General features: G+C 41.6%; 1 protein-coding gene across 5 annotated transcripts in view; it reads left to right on the forward strand.

The window, feature by feature from the left end:
• PDE8A (phosphodiesterase 8A) overlaps positions 1-19626 on the forward strand; it is a 149148-nt gene that overhangs the window by 123619 nt on the left and 5903 nt on the right. For all 5 annotated transcript variants that reach the window (XM_063169782.1, XM_063169783.1, XM_063169779.1 and 2 more), the window contains exons 15-23: positions 1265-1313; positions 1590-1725; positions 3418-3616; positions 6310-6527; positions 7334-7466; positions 10398-10562; positions 11518-11647; positions 12378-14269; positions 14807-14931. In XM_063169782.1, coding sequence (XP_063025852.1) covers positions 1265-1313; positions 1590-1725; positions 3418-3616; positions 6310-6527; positions 7334-7466; positions 10398-10562; positions 11518-11647; positions 12378-12484 — 1137 coding nt within the window. In that variant the 3' untranslated portion in view covers positions 12485-14269; positions 14807-14931. The remainder of the gene's footprint in view (positions 1-1264; positions 1314-1589; positions 1726-3417; positions 3617-6309; positions 6528-7333; positions 7467-10397; positions 10563-11517; positions 11648-12377; positions 14270-14806; positions 14932-19626) is intronic.

The following is a 19626-nucleotide window of genomic DNA, read 5'->3' on the forward strand; positions in this document are numbered from 1 at the left end:
TAAGCCTTAGGCTTTTTTATGGAGCAATAAGAAAAGCTGAGAAAATTAATTTCAGAGCATATGGCATGGTATGAGTTTTAAAGTTATTGGAGAGAAACATTTTTCCATCAAAGAGCCTGCTGAAAACAAATTATATTGCTCCATTTGGGTTCAGAAGCTACATCTGAGAAGGAAACAAGTAATATGTTATTGGATTTGAACTCTCAAGCAGGAAGGGCATTTGGAGTTTAAAGATAGATTTACCAGATACAATTACACCTGCTATTTCAACTCTTAAAAAGTAATCTTTGATTCTAAATGATAGGCAGCATCTGATGACCTAAATATTTGTGTCATAGCAGTTCTATTGAACAGCCACTGTTCCCTTTCCTTTTAAATCACAAAACTCCAGACTCACTTACTTACAAATGTGAAAATAAGAATTAGATATAACAGCTCTTAAAAGAGTGGATATTCCATGTCAGATACAGGATCCACATTTACTTCAGCTATAATTGGTGTGAATAACATTTTTAATAAGGAGCATTGCGAATTTTTTTTTAACACTGTTTTTTACATCATGGGCTAAACATGAGCCAACAGCTGTAACCTCAAAAGAGCAAGCAGGATTTGGGCCACAGCATTTAGAATTATAAAACGAAAAGTAAATATTAAATACAGAATTCTGGTAGTTTTAATCCATCATCTCAGTGTTCACATCTAGGCACCATGCCAGAATTAAGCCTAGGAGGCACGGAACTGAAGAACAAACAAGTTCACATTCTGTGTGAAAGGAAGCCTCAGAGTAATTTGTTCCTGAGATTCTCCTGAGATTGTGATGCTGCTGAGGTGACTGGATGTGCCAGTGCCAGGGCAGGGGAGCAGGGCAATGTCTCCATGCACTCCCTCCCACCTTTGCTCCTGGCGGGCAGTGTGTGGACACGCCGTGTCTCCTTTGAGACACAGACCCACAGCTGGTGTGCACATTGGCCAGGCAAAGACAGATGTGAGGCTGCAATTCCAGACCTCCATCTGCACCTGAGGAACCTGAGTTTTTACCTGCCTGAGTCCATATTGTATTCCCTAGCCTGCAGTTCCTCCTCTGTTACGAGCTCTGTGTAAAGCAGGTGAATCTGAGCAGCACAAATAAGGGAGAGGCAGCTCTGATGGCTCTGACAGGCTGCAGTCAGGCTTCCCTGAAGTTATTGTGCTACTACTTGGTGTCATCATCTCCTAGACCTATTGTTCAAAACCCTCCATTTAACTTGCAACTTTCATTTAACAGGATGGTTTACGAAGATTATCAGGGAACGAATACATATTGTCAGCAAAACGTAAGTTTTAATTTGGGAGATAATTTAATTTGAGATACTAAAACATGTTCAGAAATTTAAGAAACAGGGGAAATGTGATTAGATGTCCTTTTTAATCAGCTTTTTTGGTTTGTTTGGGGGTTTTTATCTGTAAGCATTTTTCTGCAGCATTACTGAGCCAGGTGTTACTAATGTAGGGAATGCATAGTCATTCAGTAAAATTGTATCTCACTATTAAATGTACTACTTAATATACTGATAATAAATACATATAGTAATAACTGTATTCCTCAAAAGAAACTCATCAGGTTGCTGGCAGTCTGAGCTCTCCAATCTCCCTCAATGACATACCCCCACGGATAACAGAGGCAATGGAAAATGAGGAACAGTGGGATTTTGATATCTTTGAACTTGAGGCTGCCACCCATAAAAGGTCAGTAAATGCAAGAGCTCATAAACTGCAGTTGCTGAAAGTTGACTTAAATGTCATCCTCTAATCAGATCCTTAAGTTCTCTACCTGTGCTTTTACAACTGAATTAATTTTATTCTCAATGTCAGATGTTTGAAATTTTCTCATTTCTAGCTATGTATGCATCTTAAATAGTGCATGATGAAACAGAAGCTATTTCCTTCAAATTCCCCAGTGGATATAAGTGAAGATTATATATCTTTGATATGGTATAATGACAATACAGCATAATTTTTAAAGCCTTCCTTTATTCAGGAATAGAAAAGTTATACAAATCAAATTATTTTCTTGTGGGGATTCAAATTCCTATTATGGCAAACTACACACAGAATCAACATACTGGTCTTGATTTGATCAGTTAATACAGATGAAGTTTTATTTTCTTTCCATTTGATTGGAAAGGTTTTATTCCTGAATAGCTTTTCAGCAAAATTCCCATTACCTTTCTCTGGGATTAGAGGAAGGTCTTTATTCTAAAATTTTGGCAGGTTACATTTTATGTATAAGCTTAACTGAAAACGTTTACTGATAAAAAGCAGGGCATACTAATTTCCATCACAGAAGTTTTCAAAAGCAGATCAGCAGCTTTGATAGACTGTACTTCATTAGTAGCAAAGGCCCCCTCTAAGACTGTAAATTGTTCTTTCTGTTTAAATCCTTGGTTTTATTTTCTCATGCTTATAAAAAGTTCCCCTTTTGGGTCTAGTTTCACGTATCATGCTTTGTCTTAGGTAGAAGCTTTTGTGAGACACCAATTTGGAGGCCAGATCATGCAATTAATTGACTATCTTAAACCTTTTGTCAAAATCCCAGATCTGTAAGAGCTTTGAAAGTTATTCAAAACCAAAGTGTACGAAAGATGTCAGGCACTTAGTTAACAAATATGCAGTTCATTATTAGGCTGGGGTTTTATGAGCCAAAAAGGTGCAAAACCACCTAGGGTTTTATTCTTCTTTAAAATTATTTTATTTTAAATGAAGGGGTTTACATCCACTTGCTTTAGATTTTATTTCTTTGATGCATTTTGATCTCTAATGAAGTAATAGAGATAAGTAATTAAAAAGAAAGATGTAAAAGTACAGTCAGTTTGATTTACAGCATTTAATTGGTACATTGCTGTAACTTAATTAATTATCCCAGCCAGCATGCATGAGATCACCAGGTAGGTTTCTCTGTTCATACTGATCTGGAGAGACCACAGAGGGACAAAGGAGGTACTTTGTTGCCTGTACTCTTATTAAAGGCAGTGTAATTATGATTGCTTCCTACTGTGTTTAAATGACAGCAGTTCATTTGTTAAGATAAGTAAAGTGATTTTCAATGACTCACAAGTACGAATATATTACTAATATTGCCTTAAGTCCAAGCAGACATATGGTAATAAAGCCAGGATAATTAATTGAATTTTAGTGCATTACAGTTCCCTGACAGAGAAACCTGGAGACACCTTTGTCTGACACTGGGGGGATTAAGGGGGATTGGACTTTATGTATGTTACAATTCCAGTATATGACACAGTAATTCTCTAACAAGTCCTTACACATCATTACATATGTCATTAGCTAAAAATGCTGTGTGGATTCACACTGTTTATGCTATATAATATTCTTTCAGCTGCATTCATTTTAAAACTTTCTGTTTATTTTTTTCCATAGGCCTTTGGTTTATCTGGGTCTCAAAATATTTGCTCGCTTTGGAATCTGTGAATTCCTAAACTGTTCAGAATCCACTCTGAGGTCATGGTTACAAGTTATTGAGGCTAACTACCATTCCTCCAACTCCTACCACAATTCCACTCATTCAGCAGATGTACTACATGCTACTGCCTACTTCTTGTCTAAAGAGAGAGTAAAGGTGAGTCCACATGTGTGTGAAACAATATGGTGGGAAATACAGATGCAATCAGAGAAGGATCTCTCAGAAACAGATTCAAAAACCAAATGTCTGCCCAGTGCCAACCAATTTGGTAACTCTGAGGGCAAAAAAACAGCTTTGCATGAATTCTAGGATCTCTCTTATGTAGAAGGATGGATACTAATATTACAGAATTGAACAATTCTTGATAGGAGAATAAGAAAACTTTATTTTCAAGTAAAACTCCTTCATGTAGTTAAACCTTCTCAGATAGGTGAGCTGATAACATAATTATTTTTGTGATGGCTCATGCCAAATACAGATTTAATGTGATAAATTACCATCTCTTATGTCTTGTGATGGTCATTTTGCAAAGGATTCCCAAGACAATATAGGCCATAAATAGGCTGGATCACCCACTGGAGGAGATGCCCTGAGATTGCATTGCAGGAGAGTATTGAAAAAAATTACTTGTCTCTACCATAGCACCCACTGGGGTATTAGAACCATGAAAACCAGAATAAATCAGAGTGACTTTTGCTCTCACATGCCCAGACTGGAGCAGGGGAATAAAGCAGTGCTTGGTGTGTGTGCAATAGAGTGGTGGGACATATTTCTGAGTCACAGTCCTGGGTAAAATTCTGAACTGGCCTGCCTAAGGATAGCCCCAGTGATGGGCACCTGGCTGAGAAATTTGTGACTGTAAACAAGCTTCTGACAGCTCATTAAACTGTAGTAATTCCGTTAACTTGGAGCTGCAGCTCATTAGTGTGCTCTCCAGAGGCTGATTTACAAATACTGTATGCCTAGTGGGGATAGAATGTCACTGGATTTTTTCAGCCCCTGATTTGCCAGAGGTTTAGCTGGTCTTCCCAAGAATATCTATGAAAAACAGACAAGATCTGGATCCATTTCAATGCCACAGAAGCATGACTGCCTCCTCTTTTTCCAGAATGTTATTTCCATTCCTCTGTAGGCATAGGAAGAGAAAAAAATGTTGCAGCAACAGAAGGAGCAGAATCAAAGTTCAGAATTCTCTCTTCATCTTTTCGAAGTTATAGCCCAGCTGCTTTAGTGTTGCACAGAGTTCGACTTAATCTAAACACACAAAGCCCAATTCTGCCACTGAAATTCATGCTGAGAATATTTTTTTTTGGTAACTTGAACTCAATTCAACTTGCCTAGGAAGATTTTCTGGCTTCGAAATTGCAACCATATTCTCAGAACCGTTTTCTGAGAAAAAACGTTTTCATGGGAGTTAAGATAACAAAGTTAGAATCCTTGCCTTGATGTTGGGTGTAAAAGTACTGTAAATCCCTGTGAAATAAGTCAGGTAGACTCCTCTAGGCCAGGTATTCTCATGTTTCTGGCCATTTCCCATCTGCACAGGTCTTTCTCAGCCAGACTGAATGCTGCTCAGTGTGTTCCTCTGAGGAAATCCCTCTCTCAAATCCCCCTCTCTGAGCTTTATACCACAAAAAATAGAATCCCATGAGCAGCAGCTGAAAGAAAGAAGGAAGAAGTTAAAACACAGCAGACAATGCTAACTATGAACTAGAGCAGAAAGAATTATTTGCCTGCTCTTGTTCTCCATGAGATTCTCTTAGTCCTCAATGAATAATATCCCTGCTCCTGCCAAGTCAGGTCATTGCATAATTTCAGGAGGTGTGAAGAAGGGTAGGGTTTGTCTTTTCACCTACCAAGTGTAACTATTCTGAATGGTAGTAGTGGGCCCACAGAGAATTTGGATCTCAAATAAAAGCAAATTGGAATGAAAATTATCTGCTCTGCTCCCAGATTCAAATGGGAATATTTCTGCTCTTGTGTCTCTTTCATTTTATTAAAATTTTTAATATAATTGTTTTGTATCTGATCCTTCACAAATGCCAGTATAAACACAGCACAAAGGCTGGTTTCCAAATGTATACAAAATATTTCTGAGATGCTTAGTTCTTGTTCTCCTTTATGCTATTAATAAAGTATTAGCACTTAAGTGTAAATTCTTGAGTCAAATAGGTTTGTACTTCATGACAGGGTAGATAAAAATAGGCATAAAGCAATGCCCATTGCAAGGAGACATAAAGCTTGGAGTGCAGCATGCTACCAGAATCAGAATGTGACACAGAAAGTACAGAACATGTGTCATGTAATTTATCCATGGATACAAAACATTGAATATTCTCCATAGAATATGCATTAGCTGTAACCCAGGACAGTGTTATTAAGGAACTGGATGTATGGATAACATTCCTTTCAAATTGTAAACCTAGCCAGCATGTAAGTGGAACATGATTAGGACACATTAAATTGCCAAAGGAAATTAAGGGCTGTTAATAGAATAATTTTTAGCAGTATTGGTCTTTTTTCCAAGCCAAATACCTTAACTCCAAGTGCAGGTGGTTTCGGTGTTGCTAGAAAACACAAACTAATTTATTACTTTACATTTGTTTAATTTGATGTGCTGTGACAAAGGTGTGGTTAAGGCAAAATCTAAGGGGTACAAAATGGCCAAAAAGTCACACAATGTTCAATGAAGCTTATAATGAATTTTCCATTGCTCTGTGTAGAGCATCTGACCCTTGCTGATCTCCAGAGTTTTGGCTTTTATTCCTCAGCAACTTGGCTTAATCTTGTGGACAGAATAGGGTTCCTAATGAGTCTGCCAGGAAAACTAAGCACCCTTCTATTTTCAGCAAACCCTGGATCCGATTGACGAGGTTGCCGCGCTCATTGCTGCCACAGTGCACGATGTGGATCACCCAGGAAGGACAAACTCCTTCCTGTGCAACGCTGGCAGCGAGCTCGCCATCCTCTACAACGACACGGCCGTGCTGGAGAGCCACCACGCTGCCCTGGCTTTCCAGCTCACCACCCGGGATGGGAAATGCAACATCTTCAAAAACATGGAGAGGTAATTCTGACCCCCAGGGTCCTTGTCTGCCCACCTACATCTCTCACTTCCTTCTGTGTGCCCTAAGGCAAACAAGCATCCTAGAGGAGGGCACTGCCTGGTGGATGACTGTCCACGGCCCTTGAGAAATTTGCTTCTAAAAGAGTAGAATGCTTCTGTCTCTCCTGCAAAGACCTCTGAGTAAATCCCCACAGTCAGTTTCTCCATCAAAAGGCAGATCCTATCTAAGGAACTTAGTGTAAATCTTAATGTGACCAAGTCTAGAAGAGTTGTTTTGTGTCACTGAATGTAGAGAACAAGCTATGGCTGGGTGGGTAGAGAACAAGGAGAGAGAGAGCCACAGAGCAATGTGAAGGATAATGAAGGACCTGTTGCCCTTGCAGCCTCAGTGAAGCATTCAGGGCAAGGATGTGATCATTGCCTTGGTTCTCTCAAGGTACAACAGCAAAATATTGCTGAAAACTTGCCTGGGGAGTGAGCCTCAGCTGGGTGTCTGTGCTAAAAGCCTTGGAAACATGCAGGTGTGGCATGTCCTAGCAGCCTCCTAAGCAGCTGGTGCCTCTGCTTCTGCCCAGGTACTGTTTCTCCTAGAGATCCAGTCATGCCTGGAGCACATATGTCCCTACACACCAAAGATACTCCTATATCTAACAGAGACACAGCTGCCCCAGCCTTTATTGCTGTTCTTTGTTCCCCTAGCACCTCTCTCAAACAGGAATGGTCTGTTGCAATTTTGTTAGACTTGTTTTAGCAACCAGCCCTTTGTGACCCAGCCAGCATTCTTAATTGTTTCCTTCTTTAAACAGGAATGAGTATCGAACCCTTCGCCAAGTCATTATTGACATGGTCTTAGCAACAGAAATGACAAAGCACTTTGAGCATGTCAACAAGTTTGTCAACAGCATTAATAAACCCTTGGCAGCACTAGAAGAAAATGGGGTAAGCAACACTGCAAGTCCTCCTTAAAATGCCTAGGCAGGGACTGGGAACCCTTGGCAGTGGGAAATTCCCACATGGTGTTCTGAGGAAGTTTATCAGAAATGTGGAGAAAGAGAGGCTGGAGATTGATCTTTCAGCTCTGGGATTGAATCCCCTTCTGCTTAACATGGTTGTCACTCACTTTGAGGGTGAGTGGGGCTCACTTGGATCCTATTAATATCACAGTGCTGTGATGTCGTACTTGGAACCAGGAACCTGGGCTGTATCTTTTCATGGAAAAATGTTATTTTGATTAACCCAGTTGCTCCCATGGAAGAAGTGGCAAGACTGGGCATTGCTGTTGGCTGTTTCTGCAAAGAAGGCGAGGTTTGCCTCAAAGCAGAGGCTGAATTACATCCCTCCCAAGGGGACATGCTGGGGGTGCAGCACAAGGGCAGGTCTGTGGGCTGACATGTTTTGCATTCTCTGGCAATAAGGGCCCTCAGCCTCCAGTGCTGCCTGGCAGCATTCATGGGGTTTCTGTGTGCTTTCTTTTTTAATCTTTAAAATAGATGATGGTGACATTATGTATCATATAATCAATAGCCATCTGGAACCCCATGGACACAAAGAAATTGCCTGTTAAGAACTCTTTCTGAAAAACCACACCAGTTTCAATAACAGCTTCAACCAGCTGTTAAGTTGCCAGTAAGAGCAGTGTATAATTTTGTTGGAATGATTTTTGCCAAGAGAAGACTCGCAGAAATGGTTGTGATAAAGCTTGCATCAGTGGCAACCTCATGGAGGAGCTGTAATGGTTTTCTGTAGTTTCTTACCATGTTTTTTAGAAAGCCACATTTATGACTGTTGTGTGTAATGGGGGAAGGCAGTCTTTTTATTATCTAAGAGTGGGAGAGAAACAGGTCTTGCTCCTTCACCCATGAGAAGCAAAACTCCTCTTCTTGCCTATTACAGGGAGCTGAACAGCTGGTGATGCTGAAGAACAGGGCTTGGACCTGTACAGTCAGAGAGTAAAAACACAAACAGGGACATAGAAAAACGAAACAAAAGTTTAGTTTTATCCTTAAGCCCCAGAGACTGCAGGGAAATTATGTGCCCCACAAGGCATTTGTGATTCACAGTAAATTGTATCCAAGGATGGGAAGACAAAGAATATATAATTTCTATTGAAAACAAGAAGAAAAATGTTTCCCTTCTTTCAGTTTGGAGTTTCAGTTTGGCAAGTTCCTATGAAAAGGCCTGTAATGTGTGAGTGGGTAAAGCAAATTATTTATTGTGCTGAGCAGAACAACACTGTCAGGCCCTCTTTCAAGGCTGCTGTCCCTCTGGCTGCAGCAGCAGTGTGTGTTTTCTGGCCTGCTTTCCAGTCATGGTGGTGACTCAGTGCACTGTTTGCAGGCTGAGCTGCCAACTGCCTGTTCCAAATGGGACAGTTCCACATCTTTTTTTTTTTTTAATTTTTTATTTTTACACAAATTTGTTCAAAGAGCCATGCTGAGAAGCTGCTCTGTTTGTTTCCTTTCTGCTTTTGTTTCATAAACTGAAAAAAATCCTTTCCAGCTCCAGCATCCTCTATCCTCCCATTTCCCCTCATGATGTCACCTCAGCTATGACAGGAAGCCAACATGTGACATGCAGAGACACCTCTGCACTCGGAGCAGGATGCTGGGACTAAGCACAGTTAACACAGTTTATTCCCAAGACATCTGCATCCAGCAAGTAGAACTGTGCCTTTGGTTTGAGCAGATCTCAGAGGTGAACATCCTTTCTTGATCCCTGGTGGTTTACCTACTAGGATATTCTCTACCATCTGTAACTGAACAATCTTAATTTTCCATACCTCATTTCCATATTTGTGTTTCTGGAGCTCCCATCACTTTATGTTGGCTTTCTCGTATATAATTTTCCCATGCATCTGGAAGTTCACCTTGTTTCTTCTGTTTTCCCTTCCACATACTTAGAAAAGAGAGAAAATAATTGCTTTAGGCATCTCATTTTGGTGAGACCTGTGGAACTGGTATTTCTGAGCCATTTCTGTACTATCAAATTTTTTTATTACTGTCAGTTTCTTCCTTTAGGAAGAACTTTCTTCCCCACAAGAATTTTCTTCTGAAAAATGTCATGATTATTCTGACCTAATAAAAGGTCAGAATGTTTCTGCTGCTTTGTATCTCCCTCTTTGTACAAAACACTGCAGGAACTGGTAGCACATTATTATTATTATTATTACTGTTTGTTACTTCTTCCCTGCTCTGACTGTGGAGCAAGACCTTGTTAGGTACCAAAAAAGTCTTGTATGTTCCTTGCTTCAAAGAGTTCCTATTCTGAGTAGACAGCAGTGTAAATTCTTGTACCTATCCATCCTTAAAGAGTCCAGCAGCAAGGGAAGGGAATGAGGAACATGCCTGGGAGGTAATGTGGGATCTGGCTGTCTGAATAGTAGCAGTGCTGTCAGAATGATTGATACACTGATGGGGTTTGTGTTCAAGGGTGGCTCTGCATCTTGGGTCAGTCTCTCTTTTCAAACCAACTATTCCATTCTTAATGTGCAAGTCCATTAATCCTTGGGTTTCAGCAGAGAGTTACATTTTTCTGCCTACACAGTCCTCATCACTTTGTGTGTAGTGATGAATTGATCCTCTCCACACTTTTGAGAAGGCAGATACGGAACAGAGGGATTACATGACTTGCCCAAAGATGCCAAAGAGATCTGTCACAAAGCCAGTGATTGAATCCAGAAACTGGAGTTAAGTACTAGCTCAGAGCTGTGATAGTCCGCCCATAAATTCAGTTAGACATCAAATCTGGTAGCCAGTAGCAGAACTGATCCCTGTGGGATGTGCTGAAAGCATTCCCAAAGCACAAAAGCTCTTTTGGGTTAGTGCATGGAGACCTTGCTAATGGATTGTTTTTTATTCTTAAATGTTACAGAATAATGGTGATGGAGAGTCAATCAAAACTGTTCTCAGGTCTCCTGAAAACCGTATCCTTATCAAACGCATGTTGATAAAGTGTGCTGACATTTCCAACCCGTGCAGACCCAGAGAACAGTGCATAGAGTGGGCTGGACGCATCTCTGAGGAGTACTTTGCACAGGTAAGGCAGCTAAACCAGGCTGCTGGAGCTGCAAGTGAGCACCTCTTTAAAAGGGAGGGTGTCACAGAATGTCTCAGGCTGCATTGTGTCATGTGAGAAATAATAACCTTTTTATTTTAAATGATGGAATTTAAATGATGGAATTTTATTTAAATGATAGGTATTACTCATGCTGGTACACAACTAGATGCCTTCAGAGAGATGAAAGCTGACAACTTCTATTGTGCGATTTCTGAAAAATCCAAGCTTTCAAGTTGTTCAGTTTGGAACTGGGCTTTTTGAGCTTTGTCTGCAAATGCACTCCCATAAGACAGGGCAAGGATGTCTTCTGTACCCACATGTTGGCTTTGCCTCTGGAATAGGATCATCAGGTTCATCAGGAATCATTGCCTAGGATCATCAGGTTCTAGTGTCTGGATGGGAGCAGCACTCACTCCAAGAAATGCTGTAAGCCCTTAGCACACTGTGCTGAGGGAAGGCTTTAGGAAGATGTGGAAAAGGAGAGGGCAGTCATCATTACAGATTATGTACCAAACACTGCAGTTGGAACTTGGCACCCCAAGCAAGGGGCAAGGGAATACAAAAGGTGCTTTGCCGTGTCTGAGGGGGACAGACCACTGCTTCCATCAGAGGCTGACAATGGTTGAGCAGCTCTTAGGTCCAAAGCAGTCACAACTTGGTAGTGTGCCAAGTTACTTAGGGTCAGCTTGTGTGCAGCTACAGAAGGTAAATATATCCCTTTGTGGGATACACTGGAAGGGCACTATTTCTCTGCTGTTTTGCTGAAACTGAACAACTAGGTGCCCAAGATTAAGTTGCTGCTGCTTCAGATTTATTCAGGTTCCTCCTCTGATTTAGCAGATGCATGCTCTAGTCAGTGCCAAACAATCTGCTGCTAAAAGAAGCCCATTAACAGAATGTGTCTTAGATGAATAATCACTAATGTTTTTTGCAGACTGATGAAGAAAGGAGGCAAGGTTTACCAGTTGTGATGCCAGTTTTTGACAGAAATACTTGCAGCATCCCCAAATCCCAATTATCATTCATTGATTACTTCATTATTGATATGTTTGATGCCTGGGATGGTAAGCAAAACTCTGCTATTTCCTGATGTGAACAATTTGTGAACATTTGAAGCTGCTGTGATACAAAATTTCTTTTTTATGGCTCCTAAATAAAGGGAGAGAAAAGGGAAGATTCCTGCAGTTCAAGTAAGATAAATAACTTCATTATTGCTTATAAGTATGGCTACAAGCAATTCTCATGGCTTGCCTATAATATACTAGATTCAGGCAATCTTTAACTTCTTAAACTTGCTTCTCTGTAAACAGAGAACAGAACACATTCTCTTTGATAGCTCTTTGAGCACAGTCATTTTGACCATGTTAATATTGGTTATTCTTCAAGGCAAATTTCTGCTGTCTGGAAACTGCTTGGGGGAGCAGCTGTTTCCTTCCAAGTGCTGCCTCCATGGTAAAAGTGGTCAGAAATGTGACTCCCCTGAATGCCAGATCATGACATGTGACTGAGGTTTGATGGGGCAGGATAATTACAACCATAATTGGCTATGCCCCTCCTGGAAAACTGTGTTCCTTTGCTGGGACTCACAATGCCAGTATTAAGTAAATTTACAGAACAGTTCTCAGTGGCCCCAGTGCTACATGAGTGCTGAGAGCTGTACAGCCAACACTATTTCAAGACTCAGGATGACAGATTTAAGCTTTTCTACTTAACATAGTTGCCCAAACATTTCAGACAGAATCTGTGACTGTTTCAGTTCTGCAAGCTCAATACTTTCTGCCCTTCCTTCCCTAGCATTTGCCGACCTGCCAAATCTGATGGAGCATCTGAATAATAACATTAAATACTGGAAAGGACTGGATGGAAGGAACCTGCGAGTCCTCCGACCACCACCAGAATAGCAGTTAGACCATGGGGTGTCATTCACTAGCCAGATGCATATTTATTCAAGCTCACTTTTATCTGTGTGAATTCAGATTTGTTTTGGTCTCTTCAGTATTACAGTAAAGCTAGCCCATGCACTTGGGGAACTTTCACATGCAAGAGAACACGAGGTCAGCAGTTGACTTCCCAAAGTCCCATGTGTGGACTCGGATGAAATAAGCCCACCAAGTGGAATTACACTGGATTGCTGCAGTACTTGTACTGAAGAGGGTTTATTACGAACATACTTCTGTGATATCTTCATACCAGCACGTGAAGCTGGAAGACCTTGAAGAGAATCCTCATAAAAAGGACATTCACTAGAAGTTTTATCTATTAATAGAGACTCACAGCTTTTATGAGAAAGCTACATGCTTTTTATAAGCACTTCAGACAGTTATGTAGAACAATCAGACATTTAAAATGCAACTGTCTATGAAAGAATTTTTTGATCTATGAAAAATAGATGTACTGTATTTTTTCACATCACAGAAGGTGCAATCATTCACTTCTGAGCACTACTGAAAGTGAGTTCTCCTTAAGAAATTTAGTAGCAAATGTAAAAAATAACACAAGAATTTTTGAGGTTGATCGTTAGCATCTATGATTAAAATGTTATGTTTTATTTATTTTGTTAGATGTTCAATATTTTCTATGAATTTATAAATACTTAAAAGCCAAAGCCAACTTTAGATGCATTATAAATTTACATGATTCATACTCATTAATATACATTTAATTGATGTACAGACCTTTTATTTTCATAATGCAAATACAAAATACTATACAATGATACATTTTTATTGCACTGTAAGGATAGATGTGTATGTTTAAATATTGTCTGATTTATGTTAATTAAAATAAGTTTTATTAAAAAGGTCTCAGTTGAGAATAGTAGAATAAACAAGAACTGTATACTGTCTGAGCACCAGAACTGCAGTAGTTCTCCCACAAACCAGTGAGGACCACCTGATCTTCTCTTGGCTACAAAAATAATAATGTGTTGGAACTCTTTGTTTTCTCCCATGACATTTTATGACTGAACTCCCTGTTAAAGTCTGCCTTATTTTATATAGTATTTCTACAAAGCATTCCACAGCATATATGAAGAGGTGATACTAAGCATCTAATGAATTTCAACATTTTATAGCCAATGTATTCTCCTCTGCTGAAAAAGAAAAAGAACATTAAGCCACCAACACAAACCTTCAACTCAAGAAGTTTGTAAAGGCTGTGTACCTTCACAATTTGAATGAAACCTTCATAGCAACTACCAGAAAATAATAAAATGTATATTTTAAGAAGTGTCAAGTCCTACCCATTTCATTTGAAATGTATATGCACTTTGTAGTTTGCAGACTAACAAACCCATGAAATTCTTTTAAAAATAACTAAGATCCTTTTTGTCTGGGGAAGGGAAAAGTTGAGGGGGTTGAATGGCATATGGGTGATGAAGGGTGTAGCTGGCAAGCCCCTGTGTCTGTGGTCTGCCCTTGGTAAGCCCATCAGACCCTTGTGAACCCTTGGACAAGTCTCTTTGCAGCTCCATGCAGTGCCACGCTGTGTTCTACTGGAGGACTCAAGGAGTATCCTGTCAGCCTTCCCAGCCAACAGAAAGGCATCCAAAGGCACTGAAAGGGCTGCTGACTGTTGTTCCTGCAGAGGAATTGACTTTAGAGACATTTGGAACCATTTCTGAAGAAGCAGAATCTGGGTAGAGGTGGATGATGGAGCAGTTCAGGGACTGCAGTAGCAGCCTTAAGGTAAGGAAGGAAGAGGTGACGTCTCCAGGTGTTACCTGCTTCTGTTTCTCCTTCCTCCCCAAGCCAGTGAGACTGATGGACTATCACCATTTGTTCATGTTAGTGTCAGGAACAAATGTTTTTGCCCTTACCCTTCTTGTATGGTCTCTTTACCTACTCAGAATGCAGTTATGTGCTGTTGGGGCAGGGAATTCCCTTTTGTAATTCCATGTAGTTCATTGTTGTGTGCATGTTGCCTAAGCCAGGGGGCTCAGACCCTGTGAGGGGTGCCCAGACTGTGCCACTGTCTCACTGACAGTAGTAGGACAGAAGCTTCTCTGGTCAGTCTTCCAGAGGTTCTACAATCAAAGCTGAAGGAGCAAATGTATTTTCATTGAAGGCTCAATAAAACAAGTATCCTGTTTTCACAGGGAGCTTGCAAGGAGAGGGAGAGCTGGCTGACAGGTTTCCTGGCAATGTCACATTGTATTTCTCTATGTTGCACTATTGTAACCAGCTAATTTGCTCTCTGGTATTAATCTCTTCTGTTCCTTGCAGGCTCCTGTGTCTCCACTAGAGGAAAACTGCATCACACCATCAAGGTCTCCTCTGCTTATCTGCTGCAGTAAGGATAGAAGAGGAAGTGTGGGCATGAGCATGTGGGCCTAGAGACTTGTTTGCAGGTAAAAATCATGGAATCATTTAGAATGGAAAAGACCTTTAAGATTATGGAGTCCAGCCATTCCTTCAGCACTGCCAAATCCACCACTAAACCATGTCCCCAAGTGCCACATTGTTTTAAATCCCTTCAGGGATGGTGATTCCACCACTGCCCTGGGCAGCCTCTTCCAGTGCTTGACAACCCTTGAAATAAAAAAAAAAATTCCTAATATCCAATCCAAGCTTCCCCTGGTGCAACTTGAGGCCATTTCCTCTTGTCCTATTACTTGTTTCTTGGGAGGAGAGACTGATCCCCACGTGGCTACATTGGCAAACTGACTGAGGGTGCACTTGATCCCCTCATCCAGATCCTCAATAAAGATACTAAACTGCCCAGAAAAAAATTTCTTCATGAGCATAGTTAATATTCTGGGTTATATTAATATATGGTAAAAAGCAGTTAATTTCATCTGCGATAAAAGTGCCTGATGCATCATCACTGAAAAGATGTGATCGATATGATTAATTCCCTGAAATTCACACTGCATCTTTATTTCCACTACTTGGACTGTAGAACTGTGCTAATTAACCCTCTCTGTAAGCCAGATTTATGTCCATATTGGTGTACAATAATTTCCCTTAACATAAAACACTGATTTTCAGCCACTGCAGCTTTGTTCACTCTCTTGTCCATCTAAATTTGCCAAGGACAGATTATAACTAAAATCTGGAGCCATGATGCCTGATCTTGACTTTCTTCCCACTGAGCTTCTCTCTCCAAGCCGCACCTCTGAAGCTTTCTGTGCCCTGTGAGGCTGTGCCTGTTCTGTGGGGATGGTTCCAGGCTGCTGCCCATGAGCATGAAGGCCTTGCTGTTGGAGCAGTGATAGCCCTAACCTGATATTCACTGCTCCAGGACGCAGATGTCTTTCCTCCCACTGCACATGCTTTAGCCATTCCAGATTCCCTTCTTTATTCTCCAAGATTACACAGCAGCATCACATGCCCTGTGCTCTGGACCCTTTCCAGCTTTTTGAACTGTCACTCAGTGATGGAACTTCCTGGGGACAGAAATGGCTTTACTGAGGGTCCTTCACCATGGAAGGGAGAACACTGGAGTAAACTGAGTGTGATTGAAGTGTTCCCAGTTTCAGTTAGGCTGGCAGTCTTAATGCAGTGTCTGCTCTTTTCATTTGTTCTTGCTTTAATGCTAATACAAGAGTAAATTCCAACACAGACATGATGAAGGAGAGGTCCTTTATGCACCTCTAGGGCTTTAGTAAAAAGCTCTGTGTTTTAAAACTTAATAAGGTTCCACAATTCAGCATTAAATGGCAGAATGAATGGCTCTGTTTTCCATGCTGCATATTTTCTATCAGGTAATCCTGCTTTTAAACCTGAGTATCACTGTAGATGCCTCCAAGTGAATCTGAATTATTATGATCTGGTAAAAACAATGTTGTCTTTTCAGCAAATGCACAGCTACCTTATCACAAGTCTGATGATGGTTTTCATACTGCAGTTTACCCAATGGCTATATAAATAATTTAATATATAAATTTTAAATCTCCTGAAATTGAATGAATGCCTTGTTTTTTGTTGCAGTGCCTTTTTCTCTGGGTGTTTCTGCTTGTCTCAGTAGAGGAATCATTGATAAAGCATTTTAAAATTTTAAAGTGCACATTTTTAAAAAAATGTGTCTTGAACATGAAGGAATTGAGCAATGGCATTCCTGCATAAAAGTGAAGAAAGGATAATAGATATCTAATAATCACTGGCTGGGTGCTGAGAAACAGCACAAGGAAACAGTAGTCAGTTGTGCCCTTCAGTGAGACCAGAAGGCTTTGAGTCATGACTCTGCAAGGAGTGCTTTGAAATGAGGTCTCAGAGCTATTCAGAAGCTTGAAAACAAATAATCTCTCTGCTCATGTGTGACATCATGCCTCCAAGGTGCAGGGGTCCCAGGGGTGCTGTTAAATGATAGCAGGATGGAGTGCAGTCTGTCCTGACATGGTGTTTAGATGCAGAAAACAAGCTTTCAAATCGGTGCCGTGTCCCTGTGCAGCCCTGTGCTGCTGGTTCAGAACAAAGGGGATGTCCAGGTGTTTCAGCTGGTTTTTGCTGAAGCTTTGGCTCTGTGAGCAAAGGGCACCAAAGCACTGAATGCTTTATCTCAGTGCCTGCTTTGAATGTTACTTAGGAAGAGTGTCTCATGTGTTCCTTTTTTCCATTGTTCAACATCTTAAGGACTCTCCTCCAACATTTCCCATGCAAACCTCAGTGGACTCAGCTCTGCAAACCCTGTGAAACAAAGGCAGTTGCCTCTTTAGCAATCAAGGCAACTGAGCTAGGAAAGGCCAGGGAACCCAGAGCCACTAACGAAAGTAGCTTTGAGGCTTCTAAATATCTTTGAAGTCCTGGATCTTCAAGCCCTGCCTGTGGTTTAACAGTGTTAGGCAAGGAAACAGCCTTTTGGTCTTCTCATGTTCCCCTTTCCTCCTCTCTTCCAGCTTCTCTGCTTGCATTTTTCTTTCATTCACTAGGAGTCTTTCCTTTAACTTCCACTGGCTAAACATGTCCCTCAAACACACAGCCATAATGCTGGGACTAAACCCTGCCTTTCAAACTGACTCTTGCTGCTTACTACAGCTTTTACCACAAGAAAATATTTTTCTTTCTGGCTCAAAGTGAGCCTGGAGAAATATCTTACAATGGCTGAAAGCCTTACATTGGTATCCACAGGCAGAAGGAGAGTACAAACACAGTTAACTGAAATAGCTTGTGAGCACTGCAGTGCTGCTGGGGCAGTGGGAATATGTGTGCAAAGCTTTGGTATTGCACTCCCACGTGCAAAGTGAAGTCAGGAGTGTTCCCAGGCACCTCTGCCTTTGAGGTTATGTTAGCAAGCACAAGCAGCTGGGGACACTTGTTGAAATTTGAATCTGCCTTTTCTTGGTTTGCTTGCTCCCCCCGTCGAGTGGCAAGAGTCATTGCTAGAGCTGAAACTCATCTTACTTCAGCCCGTGGTACTTAACAGAAATCACTTCATCCTTTTATTACAGAGGTAGTGAAACAGTGCACCAACGCATACAATTTTCAAAAGGAAGTGAGAAAGGTGATTCCTCTTTGAAACTAAAGGAGGAATTCAGCCAGTGTGTAATTATTCAAGTGAGAAGTTGGTCTTGTCTGTATTTAATATTCCAGAGTGGTATTTGATGTAAATCCTTCCCCAGAGTTCATTACATTAGCTCTTAGTTCAACCTGAGCGTGCTGAATGCCAAGTTCAGCATGCAGCATGTTTTATCACCAAGGAGAATGACGTCAATCTGGTGATCTTGCAGCTCCCCAGCTTGGGGGAGGAGGTAAGACTTTGTCTTCAGCCTAAAGATAAAATGGAATATGTTTGATAAGATTTTCTTGGTATTTGCAGTGTAAAATGTGTGAGGAATATTGCTTTTTACCTCCAGAAAGAACTGTCCATTTTTGCCTTAAAAAAAAAACCCAAAAAAACCTCAAAAGTTAATTTGCTTGTAATATTATTCTATACACAGAAAAAGAAAATTTTCCTTTACAGATCTCTAAGCTTTACAAGCAGACCTACAGAGCCCTTTAACAGGTGGGTGAAATGAGCTGCAAGGAAGCACAGGGGCTTGTGGGCACCCACACCAGGGCAATCCCTGGCCTAGTCCTGGGGCTGCCTGCCTGCTGCTGAGGGCTCTGGTGGGAATCCTCCCAAAAAATGGGAAGAGGAAATGTAGAAAGTGGGTGCTTTCATAAAGGTTGGCCTCTGGTGTTTTTCAGAGATGCTGGTGAGAGATCCTGAGATGGCAGAGCTTCGTCCTCCCACTGCACTGTGTGCCAGGCTCGGTGAGACTCGTGGGAGAGCCGAATGCCATCGGCGGGCACGGAGTCACAGCGCTGTCCCCATGCCGGGCGGTGCGGCTGTTTGACACTGTTACCGGGCACTGTGGCTGTTTGACACTCTGTTACCGGGCAGTGCGGCTGTTTGACACTCTGTTACCGGGCACTGTGGCTGTTTGACACTGTCACCGGGCAGTGCGGCTGTTTGACACTCTGTTACCGGGCAGTGCGGCTGTTTGACACTCTGTTACCGGGCACTGTGGCTGTTTGACACTCTGTTACCGGGCACTGTGGCTGTTTGACACTCTGTTACCGGGCAGTGCGGCTGTTTCACACTCTGTTACCGGGCACTGTGGCTGTTTCACACTCTGTTACCGGGCAGTACCGGCTGTTTGGCACTGTCACCGGGCACTTGTGGCTGTTTCACACTCTGTTACCGGGTAGTGCGGCTGTTTCACACTCTGTTACCGGGCAGTACCGGCTGTTTGGCACTGTTACCGGGCACTGTGGCTGTTTCACACTCTGTTACCGGGCACTGTGGCTGTTTGACACTGTTACCGGGCACTGTGGCTGTTTCACACTCTGTTACCGGGCAGTACCGGCTGTTTGGCACTGTTACCGGGCACTGTGGCTGTTTCACACTCTGTTGCCGGGCACTGCAGCTGTTTCACACTCTGTTACCGGGCAGTACCGGCTGTTTGGCACTGTTACCGGGCACTGTGGCTGTTTCACACTCTGTTACCGGGCAGTACCGGCTGTTTGGCACTGTTACCGGGCACTGCAGCTGTTTCACACTCTGTTACCGGGCAGTACCGGCCGTTTCACACTCTGTTACCGGCAGTGCGGCTGTTTGTTAT

Source organism: Melospiza melodia, chromosome 15 (assembly GCF_035770615.1).
Source record: "Melospiza melodia melodia isolate bMelMel2 chromosome 15, bMelMel2.pri, whole genome shotgun sequence".
NCBI lineage: Eukaryota > Metazoa > Chordata > Aves > Passeriformes > Passerellidae > Melospiza > Melospiza melodia.